At 35.8% G+C, this 19,843-nt stretch overlaps 1 protein-coding gene across 2 annotated transcripts; it reads left to right on the forward strand.

The window, feature by feature from the left end:
* Positions 1–225: 225 nt before the first annotated feature.
* EXO1 (exonuclease 1) lies at positions 226–18,655 on the forward strand. Of its 2 annotated transcripts, none has more exons than XM_068676300.1 (13): positions 226–626; positions 2,504–2,623; positions 3,480–3,603; positions 4,330–4,467; positions 4,704–4,916; positions 6,514–6,701; positions 7,443–7,539; positions 9,327–9,540; positions 10,569–10,821; positions 12,091–12,565; positions 12,997–13,101; positions 16,981–17,174; positions 18,318–18,655. In XM_068676300.1, exons 1-13 carry the CDS (start codon positions 466–468, stop codon positions 18,457–18,459), a joined length of 2,424 nt encoding a protein of 807 aa, XP_068532401.1. In that variant the 5' UTR covers positions 226–465; the 3' UTR covers positions 18,460–18,655. The 2 variants fall into 2 exon arrangements, with proteins under 2 accessions (XP_068532401.1, XP_068532400.1); XM_068676299.1 differs by having other exon boundaries at positions 230–626; positions 9,327–9,543.
* The last annotated feature ends 1,188 nt before the right edge of the window (positions 18,656–19,843 follow it).

The following is a 19,843-nucleotide window of genomic DNA, read 5'->3' on the forward strand; positions in this document are numbered from 1 at the left end:
AGACAGCCGGGATAAAAAGAACAAAACACACATGCTGAGCGCTGCAAAGGCCCAACATTTGCAGGACGTTGCCCGTGCTTTTCTCCAGGCGCAGACAAGCAGCGTTACGGAGCGCTGCGGCCACCGCCCCCCCACTCACGCCCCCCAGCCCCATAACAAGCTCCGCTCCCGCCCCCCGCCTCCAAATGGCGGCCACCCCGACGCCTCGCGGGGCATGCCGGGGGCTGTAGTCCGCCGCGGGGAGGGCGGGGCGAGGGCTGAGCGCGCGCTGCTTGAAAGCCCCGTACGGCCGCTGCGCGGGCAGCGCCCCGGCCTCCCCTTTCCCCCCGCAGCGAGGCCGCGGCGCGCGGGGCTGGCGGCGGTTGGGGCCGTTTCGTCCCCCCTCAGGGAGCCGGGACCGCCGCCCGGGTCTTCGGGGGGCCCCGCGAACGCTTCGGGCTTCCCCGGGCCGGCGTGGGCAGCGCCATGGGGATCCAGGGCTTGCTGCAGTTCCTGAAGGAGGCCGCCGAGCCCGCGCACGTGAAGAAGTACCGGGGGCAGGCGGTGGCCGTGGACACCTACTGCTGGCTGCACAAAGGCGCCTATGCCTGCGCCGAGAAGCTGGCCAAGGGGGAGCCGACGGATCAGTAAGTGGCTGTTAGCGCCTCGCGCGTGGCCGTTATACGGGCTAGAGGCGCGTTAGCTTGAGGTGAAGCTACTGTGGCTGCTGAGCTCCCGCTCCCAGTAGCGATTTTTGGAAGTGGGAATGCTGGCTGTAAGTACGTAGCCTTTTCAGCTTCAGCTGGGCGGAATATATATCCCAGTAAATACTGGGTGGGGGAATATAAGCTAAAACATTTTAAGATATAAACGCAAATAAGCGAAGTTTTTGGGTCGTATGCCCCCCCCCCCCCCCCCCCCCAAGCACGTCCCAAAAGCCTAATCGCTCTGAGGTTCTGTAGATGTAAATCATGTCTCACATACAGTGCTATTTCCAGGAACCTTATTTGAACAAAGTGGCTATAAATGCTGCTGTGTGATGAAACCTTGTAACAATACCAAGGCGTTCAGATAGGCGTGTTGTGCTCCAAATAAAGTATCCTGCACTGATTTTTAGTTTTTTTTGCTTAATATATAATATTTTTAGCATCAGTAGCTCTTCTACCGTAATGCGAATTTCACATTTTCACTTATAATTTTCACTTATATTACCATACCTTTAAGAAAGGAAATGAATAAAAATCGTGGCCATGATTCAAGTCCAGCTTTGGAGCCTGGGTCAGATTTGCATGTGTTTTTGCCATCTCTTTGGAAAACTGAGTTTTAGATGGGGGGAAAAAAAAAAATATGAATCTTTATCTATTCAGAAATAAAACAACACTAGTTAGTCTGGACTAGGCTTTATCTATGAGATTTTTATTAAATGTCTGGTTGGAGATGAGAGAGTTGATAGTTCACAAATTGATTCAAATCTTTAATTCTTACATCTGTTGATTAGAAGAATTGTAGATTTTCATACACCTCTGCTACCTGCCTTTAAAGATAGTGGAAATCCCTTGGAGTTCTGAGAGTAATATAGTTCAGTTAAAATAAATTGGCAGGCAGGAAAAAAAAAGTTATAATTGTAGAAAGTCATGGAATGATTGAACATAACTAAATGTATTTAATTAAAAATACATATTTTTCCATGTGCCTGTGATCACTGATCTTGGATTGGCACTTTAACAGTAGTGTGAAAATCCCTTTCGTGCTTTAAATTTCGTCTGAATTGAGTTATTATATAGCTACAAGCCTATTCACCTTTGTTTTTTAAAAAATCATTATTATTTTTGGGTTTGTTTTGTAGCTCTAAATCCAGCTTTTTCCATGCTTGTATTCTCAGAATAAATGCTCCTGTGTCCCATTTCTTCCCCTCCCTTCCCCCTTAGTGATAGAAAGGCTGCTGTTGCTGTTTTAAACTCTGTCCTTGAAAGAAACGTGAAAAACCTTTTCACTGATCATCGTAGTTTGTAATGCACTTACTGCTTATAGCTGCTATTGACTTTAGTTACTGATGAAATGATCTTGTACAGATTTTTTCTGTCCATAGCACGTATCCACCATCTGAGCAAGAAGCAGATAGTTCCATGAAGAGAGGTTTCATACCTTGTCGCTTCTCCACTCCACAAAAGTTCATTTACTGTGCCTTTCAAAAGACTTCAGGGAAAGACAACATACTGTGCTCATCTGCTGACTGTTTCCCTGCCCATTGCTAAAACTGAAAAGATGATCCATGTTGAAACTTGCAAACTTTGGTAGTGTGCATCCTACTGTAGCAAAATTGAATTGAATGCTGCTTGAGTTCTTATGGTATTTTCCACAATAGCAGCAGTCTGTCCGGTTTTGAGCTGGGAGATGAAGCATGAATTTCTTAAAGCATTTGTGTGCTCTTATCCTTCATGCGGTGCTAGGGAAATATGTTTCCAATTAAAATCTTTGAAAAATAAAGTTTATTTTTCTTCTCTTACTCTTGTTGTTGATACAGTTATGTAGCTTTCTGTATGAAACTTGTTGATATGCTGCTCTCATTTGGAATTAAACCAATTTTGGTATTTGATGGATGCACCATACCTTCTAAAAAGGAAGTGGAAAAGGCGCGACGAGAGTAAGTATTGATTTGCGAGTAAAGTAGCATGTTTAACATTACCGTTCATTTTCATAGATGGAGAAACTTCAGACTTGTTAGGTAGTAATCTTTGGTAAACTTTTCTGCAATATAGCGTTACTTCACTTAATTTACATTTAAAATCATACAAGCCTCTTCTTAGAGGTTTTATTCCAAAAATAGAAATGCACTTCATAAATGAAAGCACTTTTATAGAGGAAGGAAGCAAATCTCTGAGCATTACTTCCTGTAATGTGTTAAAAGCTTTCAGTTGAATCCACTCTTATGATCTCTCTGGTCAAAAATATTTATTCCTGATACAATTTTACCTAAAATCGATACCATCTTCCTCATTGTCTACAAATCATCAGATAAACTGGTTTCCAATTTGGATTCAGGATTGTCTGTATATATCTGGACATCTCACTGAAGCTGTGAGAATTTTACTTATCAGTTCTTCTGGGCATATGTTTCCTTCAGTGTGGAGCAAACAATTTCCAGTGTTTGAAACAAAATAAACAATGCCTTCCCTCCTCCAAACCAGTGAGTATCTGACATACCCCCAAGATTTTTTTATTGCATCCCAAGTATGGGTGCAACTCTTCCTATTCATTGCTGGTCTGAGTTGTCACTGTTTTCTCACTATGTATTTCAATGTGCCAATCTAAGCATTTTTTGTGATACAGTGACTTGCAGTTACTCTTCAAATGTTACACAGTAGAATAGACTAGGGAAGTGCTCAGCTGTGAAACAATTTTTCCCCATTTCCCAACAGTAACTCTTTAGTCCTCTATAATAACTGTTCTTCTAAGTGAAAATAATCAGATGTTGGTGGATATTTTTATTTATCTTTCAGGAAGCGTCAAGCTGGTCTTCTGAAGGGGAAGCAGTTGTTGCGGGAAGGGAAACTTTCAGAAGCTAGGGAATGTTTTGCACGCAGTGTAAATGTTACTCATGCTATGGCTCATGAAGTCATTAAAGTAAGTTGCTGATGCTGCTGCAATCAACAGTTGAAAAAAATCCAATTAGTAGGATGTCTTACTCTGCTATGTATGGCTACACCACTACTTCATCTCCATAGGCAAGAAAGATATTCCCCACACCTCCTGTCTCTTGGTCTGTAACTGTACTGCATACACTGAGTTATGCTAGGTGTAGTTAAATTTAACTTTGCTTTAGGTTTATCATGCCCAGTTTTGTAAATAGTAGTGACTTGTCAATTAAAATACAACTCTTCTTAAAGCCATAAACCGACTTTAATAGCATCTAGAATTTTCTTTCTGCCATGAAAGATATGAGACTCCTTAAACACCCACCTCAGGATAGTTCCTGAAACTAGGCTATGGATAAGTTTTTGGCTGCTTAAAAGCCTTTCAAAATATTACGCTTGTTTACTGCTGTTCTCTTTGTCCAAACTATAATGTGTATGAGTTTGAAGCTTGCAGCTGTGGTCAGTATGGGCAGTGTTACAGACAAATGCAGGAAAGGCTGTTTTTGTAGATCAGTCTGTATAGGTCTGAACTCCTTGAAACTTGAATTTTAAATGTGGAAAATTGGGCTTTAATTGGTGAAGGACATAAGGAGTGATTAGAAAATAAAAATCAGTGTTTCAGTTCTTTGAAGTAGGAGTTCTTTTGTTTCCAGGTGTATAAGGTGATTGCTGAAAATTGCTGTTAAATGCTGGTTTGTTTCCTGTTTATGTACAGGCTGCACGAACCCGTGGAGTTGATTGCATTGTGGCTCCTTATGAAGCTGATGCTCAGTTGGCTTATCTTAATAAGGCTGGCTTGGTTCAAGCCATAATTACAGAAGATTCTGATCTTTTAGCTTTTGGATGTAAAAAGGTAAGGAAGAAAACTTTAAGAGCCCTTATCTCTCACTGATACGTTAAAAGCAGAGTTCAAAGTTACTAAATATGTTTGACTTTACTCCGTTACAATATTTCAGGGAAACTGAAGAGATAAGAATAGCACCCACCTCTGTTATTTCCATCAAGTGCGACAAACTAGCATATGTACAAATGGAACAATGATCTTATACAGGTGAAAATCATTGTTTTCCCCTTCCTCTTAATTTCCAGGTGTTCTTGAAAATTGACAAGTTTGGAAATGGACTAGAGATAGATCAAGCTCGATTAGGAAACTGCAAGCAGCTTGGAAACATTTTCACAGAAGAGAAATTCCGCTACATGTGTATTCTTTCTGGTTGTGACTACCTGCCATCAATCCATGGAATTGGTTTAGTTAAAGCATGCAAGTTGCTAAAACTTGCTAACAATCCAGATATTATAAAGGTAATCTTGCTTTAGCACTCTGTGTTGGGTATTGTGTTTAGCATTCTGTGTTGGGGAGTTTGTATCCGTGTTTCTGGTGTTAACACGGAATTGAAAACGTGCGGTTCTTGGCTTTCTCTGTTTTGAGAAGAACATAGCCTTCCAGTACCTAAAGTACCCTCTTATTTCTCTGGAGGAGGGATAGGACAGTGAATTTTATTTTATTGACTTCTTGTGTTTACTTATCTGTATCTTGACACAGACATTTTTTCCATAATGTCTTTCTATTATATCAAAAATAGTATAGTGCAAAATAAGATATTTTTTTTCCTTCAATGTATGTAATGAAAGCAATTCTAATATTAAGAATCACAGATGCTAAGAGTGGGAATAACTTCTGTGTAGACAGTAATGGAGAATAGTTTGAGCTATTAAGAAAAGTACTTTACATGCCTGTCCCGGAGGCAGGTAAATCTAATCCAAAAATTACTTACTATGCAGTCTAACTTTCTGCATTATCATCTTAAGTTACATGTATGCTTCAGTGTTTTTTCTCTTGCATGTTTTTATGTTCTAAAATGTTTTGTAATGTAGAACATACATCCAAGTAACTGTGGAAGTAGAAAAGAAACTGAAATCTTCCCATTCCAATAATTTTGTTTAAGCTAATGTACTTTTGCTTTTTTGTGAGCACAATGGCAGTATTTCACTTGAAAAGCTTTTCACCTAGTACATTGTTACATGACTCCTCACTGCTATTTCCCAGCAGTGTTTCTGGAAAGTCAAAAGATGCAAGGTAGTCCAACAGTGCCCATCAGAACTGGTATCTCTTACTAAGATTAGTAAATGGCCTGTATTTAGAATACATGACCCAATACAACTGTTTCTTTTATCTGGGGAGAATAAAAGATTCTTGTCTCTGGCAGTATGACAGAATTGATCTTCAAAACAATATAATCTGCCTTTTATGGAATAGAAAAATGCAGTAGTCAGTGAATTATTAGGAACTTATTGTAGGTGTGGTTCAGTAACAATGTATAGGAGGGACTACTGAATAAATCTGTATTTTTATGGCCAGTAACAGGAAAAATGTGACTAATTCATCTTTTTCGTACGCTAAAAGCATCCACATACTGCTTTCAGTTTCTGGTAATATAAATTACAAAATTGGTTATCCATTAATTTTAACAAATATACCTTAAGGAGACACTTTGCATTCTTATTCAGATTTCATATTTATTTCTTGGACCAGAGGACTTTATTACTTGGGTTGTGTTATTTCTGTGACTGTTTTGCCACTTTAAGTTGTTTATATTGTACAAGACTTCCCCCTTACCCCTTTTCTCATCCCCTATCTAGTTTAAGTTGGTTTTTTTTTTGGCTACAGAACACATCATACATTTAAGGGCAAGCAAAGATATCTAGTAATTACCTTTTTGTGGATGTTGAGTTTCTCGAGGACTGTATTTGTCTTCATATAATGCTTCTATTATGTGCTAAAACTGAAATTCTCTTTAAGACTCTGAAGGTCTTGGAATAATATTTTTAAAGATACCTTTGGAATTGTATTTGTTTAAATGCAGCAGTTAAGCAGATTTGTTTTGTGTTTTTTGGACAGGTTATTAAGAAAATGGGGCATTACTTGAAGATGAATATAACCGTATCAGAAGAATACATACAGGGCTTTACACGTGCCAATAATACATTCCTTTATCAGTTAGTTTTTGATCCTGTCAACAGAAAATTAGTTCCTCTGAATGCGTATGCTGATGATATTGATCCAGAAACACTAATTTATGCAGGACGGTATCCTTTCTGTAATGAAATAGTGGGGGCAAAATAGGTGGGAACGGTTGTGGTGTCTTACATTTTCTTCCATTGTGCCTCTGCTATTGGCTAAAGCCTGCATGCAGTCTTATAAAGGTTGTTTTTCCTTCTCTTTTGCTCTGGTCTATTTTTTTTTTTTAAACATAGGTCATTTCTTAATATTCAATTAATTACTATCATTTTAAGTTGAAGCTGTCTCTCTGAAGATGTAGACCACAATTTCTTAAACACAGGTTATGTTTCGGTGGTTTAAATTCTTCATGACTGTTTTTAGTTTGTGCCTGTGTTGTATGTTACCTCTGCCACTCTAATTCTTGCTGTAAGCGCCTAATCTATGCGTTCACTGTTCGACTAGATAGTGAAATGCTACTTGCTTTGTAGGAAGACTACTTGTGTCAGAAATGTCCTCATGGAAAATGAAGAAAGAAGACCATTTAAGTAACTACTAGTTTTGTATGTTTTTCAAGCTGATTAATCTCTGGTGTTTCCAGAGGCTAAGAAGAAAGATGGCAACTTTTCAGTTAATGATTGAAGGCTTTCCTTTCAACTTTACAGGTTTGCCAAGCACTACAGATCTATTATGATTGCTGTTGCATCAGATTAAGTAGGCTAGTAGTAATAACACTTTCAAAATTGAAAGCAGCTGTTCTGACTTTAATGCTACACTTCTTGAAATTTATTGTGATACTCAGATATTTTCCTTTAATGCAATGGGGACAGACACTTTGGTGATACTACTGCTTTTCAAATTGCCATCGGCAATATTGATATTGATACAATGGAACGCATCGATAACTATAACCCTGATACTGCACAGGTAAAACCTTTGTTCTAAAGCTATATACTAAGATAATGACATGAGTTTGAAAGTAAACGTTCATGGAAAAATACAGCTGAATGTTACCTGCAACTGACTTGGCAGTTACAGATATTCTGTTATGACAGAAATTGTATTTTTCAACAAACGTACTAAGTATGATTCAAAGAACAATCCAACATAAAAGTTTCACTCTTTTAATTTCAGATTATTAGTAGCATACTCATATTTGCAGATGCAGAAGTCTTTGAAGTGACACCTAGCCTACAAACCTTTTCAGCATCTTCAAAAACCTCTTAATAGTAATTACTGAAAACAGTTAACAACAGCAGTTACTGTTGACTTTACAACAAGTTGTAAAATAGACATCTGAAGAGACCACAAGGTAACGCCAGATGCTGATGCATTCTGGCAGTTTTGCAATCTCTCGAAAAATGAACTGTTCGTATGCCACCTGAAAACTGAAATTTATATTTTTAATAGTTATAACCAGTAAAATCTCTTAGTATATCATCTAAAAGATGCTGAAAAATGTAAATAAAAGGGCATGGCCTTAACAGCCATTGTTTTTCGAGGGATTGCTGTTCTGATAACACATGCTTTTTAATTATTTTCTGACTCTATTCCTTTGTTTTAATTGTTAGTTCTTGGGTCACTGCTTATTTTGACAATGGCAAATTTTGCCATCATGTTCTTATCCTAGTTTTGTGTAGTTCTTCATTTTGCTTTAAAGTCTCTGCAGTTTGTGAAAAAAGTAGGCAGATAAATATTTCTGACCTAATTGGCACTTGAACACCTTAAATATCTAGGAAAGTAAGTGGTCAAGAGAAATGATTTGGTTACGTGCAGAATAATCCTGAATGGATTCTTGTCATGTAATACTTTATTCTCATCTAAGATGAGAAAGTTTACGTAAATAATTGTGCAGCCTAGACTGCACCTTTGCACAATTAAGTGATTTCTAAACCTCCTTAATGTACATATTAGTAAACAAAGTTAGTAAACAACAGTTTACTAACTAAACTACTAACTACTAAAGTAGTTAGTAAACAATAATAGGAACAATAAAATACCTTGAGATCTTCTTTGAATAACTGCCTACATCTTTCTATTCTTACCTTAAAAATAATAGTAATAAAAAAATCCAGGGCATGGGAAGCTGTTAATGGAGAACTTTGAAGTATGTGAGACTTGGGATTTTTGTTTAATCTTCTGTCTTGACTGTGTTCATTTACAGTAGAAGACTTAATCTCGATTAAATTAGCTAAATGTTTGTATTGGGGCATCCAGAGAAGATGACCATAAATCAGGTGACCAGTGGCTTACAAAATTCTTAGATCTCATTCTCTGTAAGAGTAAATTCATACTCTTTAAGGCATTTGACTTTGTTTTACTTTCAGACAGTTTCAGTAAATCCTTAATCCTGTTTATAGAAGTAACTAATTGAAAAAGAAAAATCTCAAAGTGATTAGGGGTGCGTATTTCTTTCAAGTATATATTATCACGAGGATAGTATTTTCCCAAATTATTCTTTTAGAATAGAGGTAAACCTCTAACTTTGAGAAGAACAGTAAGTCACTTGTGCCATATAGGAATAAAGAATTCATGGCAGCACAGATGGGGAAAAAAATGTAAGAAATGTGGGAACAAAGAGAAAATGTTTGTGTAGAGTAGCCATGTCAGCAATGGTTGTACAAATGTCAAAATGCCCTTAAACGCCAAATCAGGAAGTCTTACTTAGAAGGCAAATTTATAAGCCTATTTCTGACTTACAATTTTTTTTGTAGCCTATGCAGCAGAGAAGTCGTGACTGGAATGACAGACATGCTAATCATATAAATAGCATTTGGAGCAGAGACTACAAGCTTGACCCTAGTACAGATACTGTTCTTCATACAACTCATTTACCTGAGAAATCAACAACCAAAGGCACTGAGAAGAAAATCAGTATCAAAGGGTTAAAATTTCCAAGCAAAGAGCTCTTAACGAAAAGACGAAGAAGTGGTATGTTTTTATTTAATAAATAATAGAATGTAGTAGAGAAGAAAGGATTCTATAGGTATATTCTATATCTCCTATAGAATAGGAGGTATAAAACTTTTAACTTCTGTTGTTTGTGTTCTGTTTTTAACGATCTGCAAGACTGAAAAAAATAATATAAAAGCCTAAGTAACAATCCAGTTTGGCAGCAAACTTTCTGTAGCAGTTTATTTTTGCACTGACTTGTTATACAATTTTGTCCTTAACTGCAATTATTTTTAATACAATTTGCTCAATTTTTTAGCTATTTTGGGTTTAATTTATATCTTTTAATAGTATGCAAAGAAATGAAAATGGTTATCTTTCATAGAGATGAGATTTAGCTGCATAGAAAACTTAGTTTTCTGTACTCTTCTAACACTGTGCTGCCTAGTTCCCTTGGTACCTTTTGCTCCAGTTTTCTGAAGTTGTAGATCTGTGCTATCTTGTCTTTTGTATACAAAAGACAAGTTATATGGACACCTAAGTTATATGGGCTGAAATACTCTGTTGGCTATTTATAGAAAGAGCTCTCTGCTTCCATTGTACTTCACTTGATAGGTTAACTATTTTCTTTTTCTTCCTTTTTCTTTTCTTCTTTCTCTTCTCAAGTATTTTCTCGTCTGCATCCTTCTTTCAGATGTTACTAGGGTTTCTTCTTTTCCTTTGTTACTCCTGGTACTTTTCTATTCCATTGTTTATCAAAATTAACTGGTTCAATAGCAACGTACTTTTAGCTCAGTATTCTTAAAGGAAACTTAAAGTTGAATTATAATGTGCACTCTTCTTAATCTCAGCTGTTACGCCTTTGCTCCATCTACCTTTTTAAAAGTTACTTTAAGCCTAAAAAGTTACTTTAAGCCTATATACTAGAAAACAACTGTGTTTAAAGATTTCTGAACTGTATTGTCAAGAATAGGGCTGTGAGGTTAAATAACGTGATGTTCAGTCTTTTCATAACTATTTAATTCTAGAACAAGCTTCTACAGTGATTCTTAAATTGTCTTTAGATTTGGAAGAACTCTCAGATGGAGATCTGTTGAACCAGTATTCATTTTCAAAAGCAAAAAAATTCAAGGGAAATGATGAAAATGCTCAGCCACAAAATAATGTCTCTGCAATACAAAGCAGTGATTCTTCAGGGAATTCCACCACAAAAGAAAACTCTAACTCACTGCCCAGAGTTAGAAATACATTTGCTTCCTTTCTGCAAAGGAAAAACAAGCAGAGGGATGCTGTAGTTGTTCCAGGAACAAGAAGCAGGTATGCTTGCATCATGTATTTCAATAAGTATCAAGATACTATTTGATATCCTGGTTGTTGAAATAACTGGAGTACTGAAAAAGAGAAAAACAGTACTTCATTTGTTTTTTGCACCTGTAGCCTTGAGCTGAGATGGAGAACTCCTTGTGCTAGACATGAAGTATGTGAGATATATAAGTAAAGATATCATAAATAGTTACATAATGTCAACTTTTTTACTGTAGTAATGAAGGCTATGAAGCGATTCAATACAGTCTAATTTCTGGATATCAGTTAGCTAGGAATTGGCAGTACTATTACGGGTCATGTGATAACTATATTTTTTTAATAAGAAGAAATGCTGCCTCTTTGTGCCACATAATCAAGCAGCTACTTGTGTATTGACATATTTACATTGTTTTTTTGTTTGTTTCAAAGCCATACCTGGTCATACTGTCTGACAACTCTTTTTACCCATTCCCATTCAGATAATGCTCCTTATTTCTGCACCAGCACTTTGAGAAGAGGAACTTTGTGTTTCTCTGGTTTTTTGTTGGTTGTGTTTGACTACAACTACTTGAATTGTTTTTACAAATGATTATCACAATTCTGTCTTACTGTGATTTGTACCATAAATAATCTAAAGATTTCAATGTTTCAAAGATGTCTAACTTGGTAAAATAATTTTATACTGACATTTTCTAACTTGCACCCTCCTGAGCTCAGAAACTTGTTACATTGCATCAAAGATTAAGAATTGTCAGTGGTGGTAGCTTTTTCTCCAAATAAATGCTCAGGTTTTTTTGTTGTTTGTTTGTTTTTTTTTTTTTAAAAAAAAAAAAAGCCCTTCAAAGCTGCTGCCATAGAATGAGAACAAATTCGGGATTCCTCAATAAGAAGCAGTGTAGCTTCATCACTACTTAGCTTTATAACGACTAATAAATATACCCTTAAATTTTGTAGGATTCCTAAGTCTTTCAGGTGAAGGACTTACTAGTTGGTATCTTTAGTCAATGAACGATGCATTTACAGATGTTTTTTCTAGTGAAACATAAGTTGACAGAATGACTTTACTGTTGTCTTTTAAGTGTTGTCAGGAAGGACTAGAAGATTAAGACCATAGTTACTTGCCCATGGTCAAAACAATCTTGTCTGCAAGTGCAATTCAAAAATCCAATGGATGTATAGAAGTAACTGTTGGATTTTTAGACGAAATACTCCTTTTGCAGTGACTTCCTTCTTTGTTGCCTTCACCTGTATTATATTTAACTTTTTTTTTTTCCTCCTTAGGTTTTTCTGCAATGAAGCAGATGAGCTTGATTGTAGAGCAAAGGATGACAGTGATCAAATTCAAGATGTTGAGGGGGATTGCAAGAAACTGGAGGCAAAACCCGTAGCTGAAGATGCTTCTCTGCTTTTAGGAATTGAAAAAACAAGGACTACCTCATTGCTTCCTGGGGAAACACAGAGAAGTTGCTTCCGGTGGTTCAGTAGCCTTGGAAATAATTCAGGAAATCCTGTTGTATCTCATATTGTATCTTCACAGCATTTTGACCAACAGAAAAGCAACTGTGTGGCATCTCAGGCAGATGACATTAATGGAGTACAAGCAGAGAGTGGGGTGGTGTGTGAATCTGATGAAGAATCCTCCCCCTTAACAGAACTGAACTGTTCCTTGCAGTCTCAAGGGTCTTGTGAGCCATCAGAATGTAACTTGGAGTCTCCAAAGACGCCACAATCATGTAACAACAATTCAGAAACAGAAGTAAGAAAACAAGACTTCTTAGCATTTGCTTTTACTTTTCATTAAGAAAGAAATTAGGCTGTGAAGTTCTCTTTAATTGATACTCTGCAGATTATGTAACTCCTGGTCACACAACTCTTCAGCGTTTTATTATACTCGCATAGTATAGATTGACTTACTAGCTTAAATCAAGTCTGTTCTTCACGTTTGTATTTAGTCTCTCCATTGTGTAACATTGCAGTGGTTGGCATGCTTGTATTCTGTTTTTGTAATTGTTGAAGTCCTCTCAGCTTGTGTGTCAGCATAGTGTTTCTTACTAAAAATATGCTCAGGGTTTTGTATAAGTTCTTAGAATTGCTGAAAACATGCATTATAGTTTATAGATGTGTGGATATAAAAACATACACAATGTAAAAAGGTGTTTTAAAGTCAAATGACTCTCTTTTTTGAAGGAATTTGGCTCTACTTCAAAACTGGCTGATAATCGAGGTACTCAGAGGCCTCCAGTAACTTCTGCTGTTCAAACTGACAGAAAGAATATGGTAGCAAAGATCAAGGTAAGAATTCCTTTAATTTTACCATTTATTTTCAATGTTCAGTAGAAGTAGTCTCTTTCTAGATCTTTCACTAAAAATTCTAGAATGAATATTTAACAATGTTTGCCTGTTAGCAAAAGAAAATTGCTTTTTTACTCATCTGTATCAGAGCTGAGATGAAATATAACCAGGCCCCCTGTGACTAATGTGGTTGCAACTTTGGGGGGTTTTAAACACTTCAGCATAAATTAAGTAGCCAAGATAAAGAAAAAGTCTTAATAGTTTTCCTCTGATATGCTAAATATTTAAGTTTTATGATGCAAATTGCAGTCATGTTCAGATAGACATAAGATAATCCTATTTGACTATATGGATGAATCTACTGGTTCAGCAGTCTCCTGTTCTTTGGCTAAATTTAAAAAACTAGAAAAGTTTTAATGAAGCATCCTTGTTTAGTTGTTTTAGTTATAGCCATTGTTTAACACTTGACTCTCCTTTCACATTGAGTCTATACTTTCCTTCACAGTCAATACTTTAGTTACATTTCCTGTTGGGCACCCTTAACATTATTTCTCTGGGGTTGCTTAAATGCCTAACAATGAATTTGTGTTCCCTGTCTTCACGGCATTTGTAAGAGCTTTACCCATCTATCTAGATTACAAAACGTCTAAAACCTTAATATGTGAGAGTGTTCTAGTTCCTTAGACGTTGTCTTAGAATTGGCCAAAAGATTCTTAAATCAAAAGAAGACACATCTTTTTAAATATACCCCTACTAGCTTCTTTGTCATAGATTAAAAATCACAAGCTTTTTGCAAAAGTACTGTTTTATGCAATAGTGGCACCTTGTGGTTACTTTATTAATTGGTGTTAAGTTGTGACTTATATGTTTATATTCTCCATTCTGAAACACCTATTTATAAAACTGATGCTTTTTCATTAGATTAACATTTTGCCTGCTTCTCTTCAGCAAGACTAAGCAATGAAATAAAATCATCCTGAGACTGGAAGTTGTATGACTTTGCTTTTAATGTGTTTAATCTGTTTTGCTTAAATAGTCATTTCTTGCATTAAAGGTATATTAAGAGAAGGAACGTATTAAATATTGGGCGATACATGGTATGAAGGTACTTAAGTAACGTACATATAATCTAAGCATATTCTCAGGATGCTTGGAGCTCTTCAGGCAATATAAATCAGCTGAAAATCCATCATGACAGTAAGGTTATTTTAAACCAGGCCTCTTGGCCATGCATTCTCTCTGCTACCTTTATATGCTAGCAATAATACTTAATCAGCTGGATTGGAAAAATTACCTGACTGAAAGGTCATTTGATAACAACAACCAAAAGGTTAATTGTGGAACTTCGGCTCGCCTGTACTCACAAGCTCTTGTGAGTTGTAGCACCACTGAGACCACTGGAACAAGTAGTCAGAATTGAAGGCATGGGATGGAGATGAGGAGCACCACTTCTGCCTCACTTTCGCTTTTGTTTTAGTAGTGTAAAACAAGGAAAATCTTCACTGGTACTATACACACAAGAAAGTAATGAAGGAAATAGTGAGTTCTGGATTTAGCAAAGAAGTGGATGATCACTTAAAACATACATCACCAAAATCAGAATTATTTAAATAACATAGCTGACCTGTAGTGAAATCTAATAATTGAAGGAGGTGATATGGGGAAGCTGTCAGCTTTTGCTCTGTTCCAATCTAGAATGTGAAATGCCAAGCCTCTCAATTCTAATGTTAAAGCTAACAAACTTTTCTCTAATCAATGCCTATAAAATAATGAGTTCTCTAGGACCTTGTAGTCATTTCTGTGAAACATTCCAGACATGTTTTTTACTGCTCATTATTGCTCCATAAGTTATTGTGACCTCAACAAAGAGGCTAATATTGACAAAAAGAAAACAATCTAATATGGTTTAAAGTTTTTTAATGGGTACTGAACATGCAGCTCTGCCTCCTTTGGGTTTGATTAATTTAACTTACAGGCCTGTGCTTCAGAACCATAGAAAGAAATGAAGTATTATGGGAGAGTGTACACATTTTGTGAAATAGCTGGGGTGATAAACAGCAAAACATTGTTAAGCATGGTTCTTAGGATCTATTTCTATTCTTTCCAGTACTCTCCTAACTTCTTAGTATGCATTTTAAATATATTTCAAATTCTGTTTGGAATTCCAAGATCTGTATAGTTTATTCAGGTAAAAATGATGTCACTTCAATTAACAGACAACTGTATAGAAAGTGTGTGGTGAGAGGATGGGACAAAATGCAATGTGATTTTGGAAAGAACTGACATATGGGATCTTTGAAGATTTCTAACGTCTGTATTAAAAATAAAATAAAAGTTGGTCAATAGCTTCCCCTCATGCAAGCATTTACATTTTCTGACAGAAGCACCTGAGGTAGGCAGAGCTGTGCCTATCTTCTTTAGATGGTCCAGCAAAAGAGATATTGATTAATTTAGAGCAAAATGTTTCATTCTTAATGTCCAAATGGGAAAATTATTGGTGTTAGTTAAAATGTATGTGTCCTAAATGCTAATATTATGTAGCCAACTTTATGTATGATAAGAAATTTTTAAAACTATGGACTAGGAAACTATTCAGTTTCCTCTGCAGCTGTTTTATTATATTTTAATAATTAATTTGATCATCACAAACACAAAATAACAGGCTGGAAGTGAGTGATTGCTTTGAAGCTAGTACTTTTGAGGAGTAGGTATTTTACAATTAGGTAGTAGAATGGATCAGACAGTAAAATGTTGTTCTAGTGCTTCAAATTAGATACTTCCCCCAAAACTGAGGAAAACTACAAGAATATTTAAGACAAAAAATGATAAATAATATTAAATGGACATTTATGAACTTGTTTGGCAAAGGAAGCTTTAACTTTTTCTAGGAGCGCATTACATTCATTGAATTATTGTTATATATACATGTATTTATAGCACAAATAGGAAGAAGTGAAATACCATCTTTGTTATCTTTATCTTATTAAATGTCGTACACAAAAGTAGGAAAAAGTCCAGCTGATCACACTGAAGTGTATTTCTTTTATTGTTAAAATAAACTCATTACTCTTTGTGAATGAAACTGCAGAAGGGGAGAAAAAGTAACTTATTAGTATGGGAAAGAGTGAGTAGCATTTGACAGGGCTACAAGTAAATGTGGTTAGGGATGGGAGCACTAGATGTAAAAAGTTAAACTAACATATGCAGGAATTAGGTCTTGTCAAAATCAGTTATGTGCTTATAAATAGCAAGAAACAGATTTGGTGCTTTGAAAACTGATATGAGAATTGAAAACTAGGTATGCATTTCTAATAAAAAGGATATATAATCTCTAGAATAAATTATCTACTGAAGCAATGCATTTTGCTTTAGTTGAGGTCTTCAAACTTCTGACTGGTTTCCTTTGAGATGCGTGTTCTAGCCAAGCACAACTGCTTTGAATTCCAGGTACAGAAAAATGTCCGACTGGAGGTATAATAATCCTTGGGGTACTGATACTTTTCAGAGTAATACCAAAGGATGGCTTCTCTTAAAATTCTGAAGGTGGACTTGAAAAGTTTTTTGTTGTGTTCTCGTGGAAAAAATATTCAGTAGACCTTAAAAACAGCATTTCAAATAAATGTGCTTTTGCAACTCCTTAAAATTCACAGACCTACAGATGCTGTTTTGCCAGTTCTTAGAGCTGTATTATCTCTGTGGCACAAATCATTTTCAATTAGAGAAGCTATGTAAATATGTTGTTGGGGCTAATCAGATTGCATCATCTCAACGCAATGTAAAACTCTTCTATTTTTGTGATTGTAAGTATCTATTTTTCTGATACAGAAATGATAGGTTTTCATTTTAACCATTTATAACTTAATATTAAAAATCTCACAGGTTCCTGGTTTACACAAATCCAGTTCAGTAGGGTCACATATTGTGACAAAGCTCAAGCCATTGATACCAGCTAAAGTAAGTGGATTAAGAAAAAAACTGTCCCCTGTGCAGAAGAGAAATCACTGTGATGCTGAAAATAAGCTGGGACTGCAAGCCACCATTAGTGAACTATGGAAAAACTTCCAGTTTAAAAGGTAAGTTGCTTTAACCCTTTAGTTAGCAGCCTATGAACTTCTTAGAATTTTTTCCAAAGAAAAAATTTTCTAAGCAGACTTTATACATGTTTGCTCCAAACGATTCAGTAAAGTTAACAGCTTAAGATAGATATCTTCTACATATAGTTCTTAATTGCCTGAGCCAATTCACTTATTATTCAATATAACCATGAAGTATGATATCTGGTAAATATGCTCTTTACTTCTAATTAATTTTTTCTAACCAGCAAGAACTCCTGACTAAAATCCATTTATTGAGGTAGTGCAGATAGTGTAGCATAACTTAAATGAAAGATATTGCTATTAGGTTTGACTTCAAACACTGAAAGACTTAGCCTAGATGCAAAAGCTGCATTAAAAACTGTCAGACTTGATTGAAAGCAAGGTTGTTATTATTTAACTTTGTATGCCTCTTACATTTTGGGATGGTTGATTGTCAGTTCTGTTCTGCCTTCAACATGATAGTGAATTGATGGAGTTCTTCTGGATAAAATTAAGATACGTGTATTTTTTACTTATTACTTAATTTTATGTAATTAAAATAGCTGTTTATTAGCTTTTAGGAGATTCTTTTTGTTTCTCAAAATATTTTCCCTGCTGCCAGGACTTACTTAGATCTGATTTTTTTGGGGGGGCTTTTTTGCTTTTGTTTTTTTGCTTTTTTTTTTGTTGTTTTGAAATTAGCCTTATGTCTCAGGACAAATATATTTTTTGACGGCAAATACCATGTGGGACACTAAAATGTTTTGTCCTTACCTCAAGATTCACAGGATACATAAGATACTACAGTTCTTCAGAAGACTAGTTGTTAATGAAGCATGTACCATGTTCTACTCTGTGTTATGCATACTGTACTTCAAATGCAAAGCTAGTAATTATAATTTTATTTATAGGATATCTGAAACCATTTAAATAACTTTCAGTGAAGTTGTTCAGCAGCAGTGAAATTGGACCTAAAACTTTCTATCATAGACTTTTGTTCTGGTCTTACTTGTGGATCAGTGGGTAGCTGGGTTGAGGGGTCTTGTTTTGAATCAACCCAAATGTTCTCATAGGTGTATAGTTAGAAACATATAATGTCCTAACATTACTGGGTTTTGTTTTGTCTTTTTTTTTGCACAGAGATTATGAAAAACTTCCTTCTTGTAAAAAGTCAGATCCATTGTCTCCAATCAAAGACAATATCCAGCTCACTCCAGAAGCAGAAGAAGAAATCTTTAATCATCCTGAATATAGTCATGTTCAGAGAGCTATATTCGAATGAATTGTATGCTATGCACAGTAGAATTCATTTTTAATCATTGTCAAAATTTATCTTCTGGATCTTGTCAATATCAATAAGATAGTTTGAAAATCAACTGTATATTTTAGTCTGACTTGATTTGTCATCTCTTTTTATAAAAGCAAGTTGAAACGTACAGTTTTATACAGACTGGAATAAAGCCTTCAGTATCTCTGTTCTCGTGTTCAAAGCTTAATGCTAAACTTTTGTCCAAATTATTTTCAGCCACTTCTGAGCATTTGATGTAAATCACATAGATATGATACAACTTCCTACAACAGTTATGGCTTTGCCTTTGCAGAAAACAGCAGAAAATGTTTGTCTTAATTTTTAAGATCATTTTAGGATGATCATTTTCTTGCCCCCTCCTTCTCTCTTGAACCTACTTTGTCTCCAAGACAGGAGTAAAACTACAGTTCAGTATTCACTGTCATCACTATGCTTCTGGTACTCAGATAATGTTTCTTTCGCTGTAAGGTAAGATTTGTTCTCTTAATGATTAGCTTTCTGTACTTACCTTATGATACAGACAGACATGTTTTGGGTGGGAATAGCTTGAACTGCAGAAAGGGGACATCACATTTATAAAAATGTTTATATTTTTGTACCCAAATATTACCATCAATGGAATGATTTCTGAAAAAAGTTAGTGTTCCTCTGTTTCACCTACTCTTTCCATGTTTTCTTGTCCAAGAACACAGGAAAATATTAGTCCTCAAGGGATGAGGCTTACAAATGAATATTGTCCTCAAAACAAACTCAGCTTCAGTCATCTGAGTAGCTGAAGGGAAAGAAACCAGGAGGGTTCTTGTTTTGGATGACTAACTACTCGTGAAAGTGTGTGATGGCTTTTCAGTTTTTTACCTTTTAAAAATCAGGATATGAGTCTGTTCAAAGATATATCTAAAAGTTTTCTTGTTTGTTTCTGTTATCCTTTCAGGAAATAGGAATATCTTTCTCTGCAGCAGGTGAAGGTACAGAAGAATATGAAATGTATGATGTCCATTCTTGACATAAATACTTTATTCTCCATCTTTGAGCCTTTTTTTTATTTTTTGCAAAAAGACAGTTTGAGTTTGGCCTATGAAAGACAGTTATTGAGTTTTTTTTTATACTGCCTACTTTTTTTTACTGTTTAAGAAAACTTGCATCCATAAAATTAAAGGGACTAAAGAAGCTGCTTAGGTTTTGTGTACCTTTGTGCAAATGGGTCCTTCTATTTCTACATATGTGTAGAAGGCATGGTCTACAAGGAATTGAAACAATGATGCTGTAAAGCAGCTTCTCACATGTACCACTAAAAAATCCCTGCTCCTGAAGGACAGTTTTTTAACATTGCGTTTACATCTCAGATGATTTGATGAAT

This window comes from Anas acuta, chromosome 3, assembly GCF_963932015.1.
Source record: "Anas acuta chromosome 3, bAnaAcu1.1, whole genome shotgun sequence".
Lineage (NCBI taxonomy): Eukaryota > Metazoa > Chordata > Aves > Anseriformes > Anatidae > Anas > Anas acuta.

Excerpts from the sequence above, each read along its gene's own strand:
- EXO1 (XM_068676299.1), top strand. The coding sequence starts at position 466 with ATGGGGATCCAGGGCTTGCTGCAGTTCCTGAAGGAGGCCGCCGAGCCC. Across the intron at positions 2,624-3,479 it reads GTGGAAAAGGCGCGACGAGA|GAAGCGTCAAGCTGGTCTTC; the intron begins GTAAGTATTGAT and ends TTTATCTTTCAG. Across the intron at positions 4,917-6,513 it reads ACAATCCAGATATTATAAAG|GTTATTAAGAAAATGGGGCA; the intron begins GTAATCTTGCTT and ends TTTTTTGGACAG.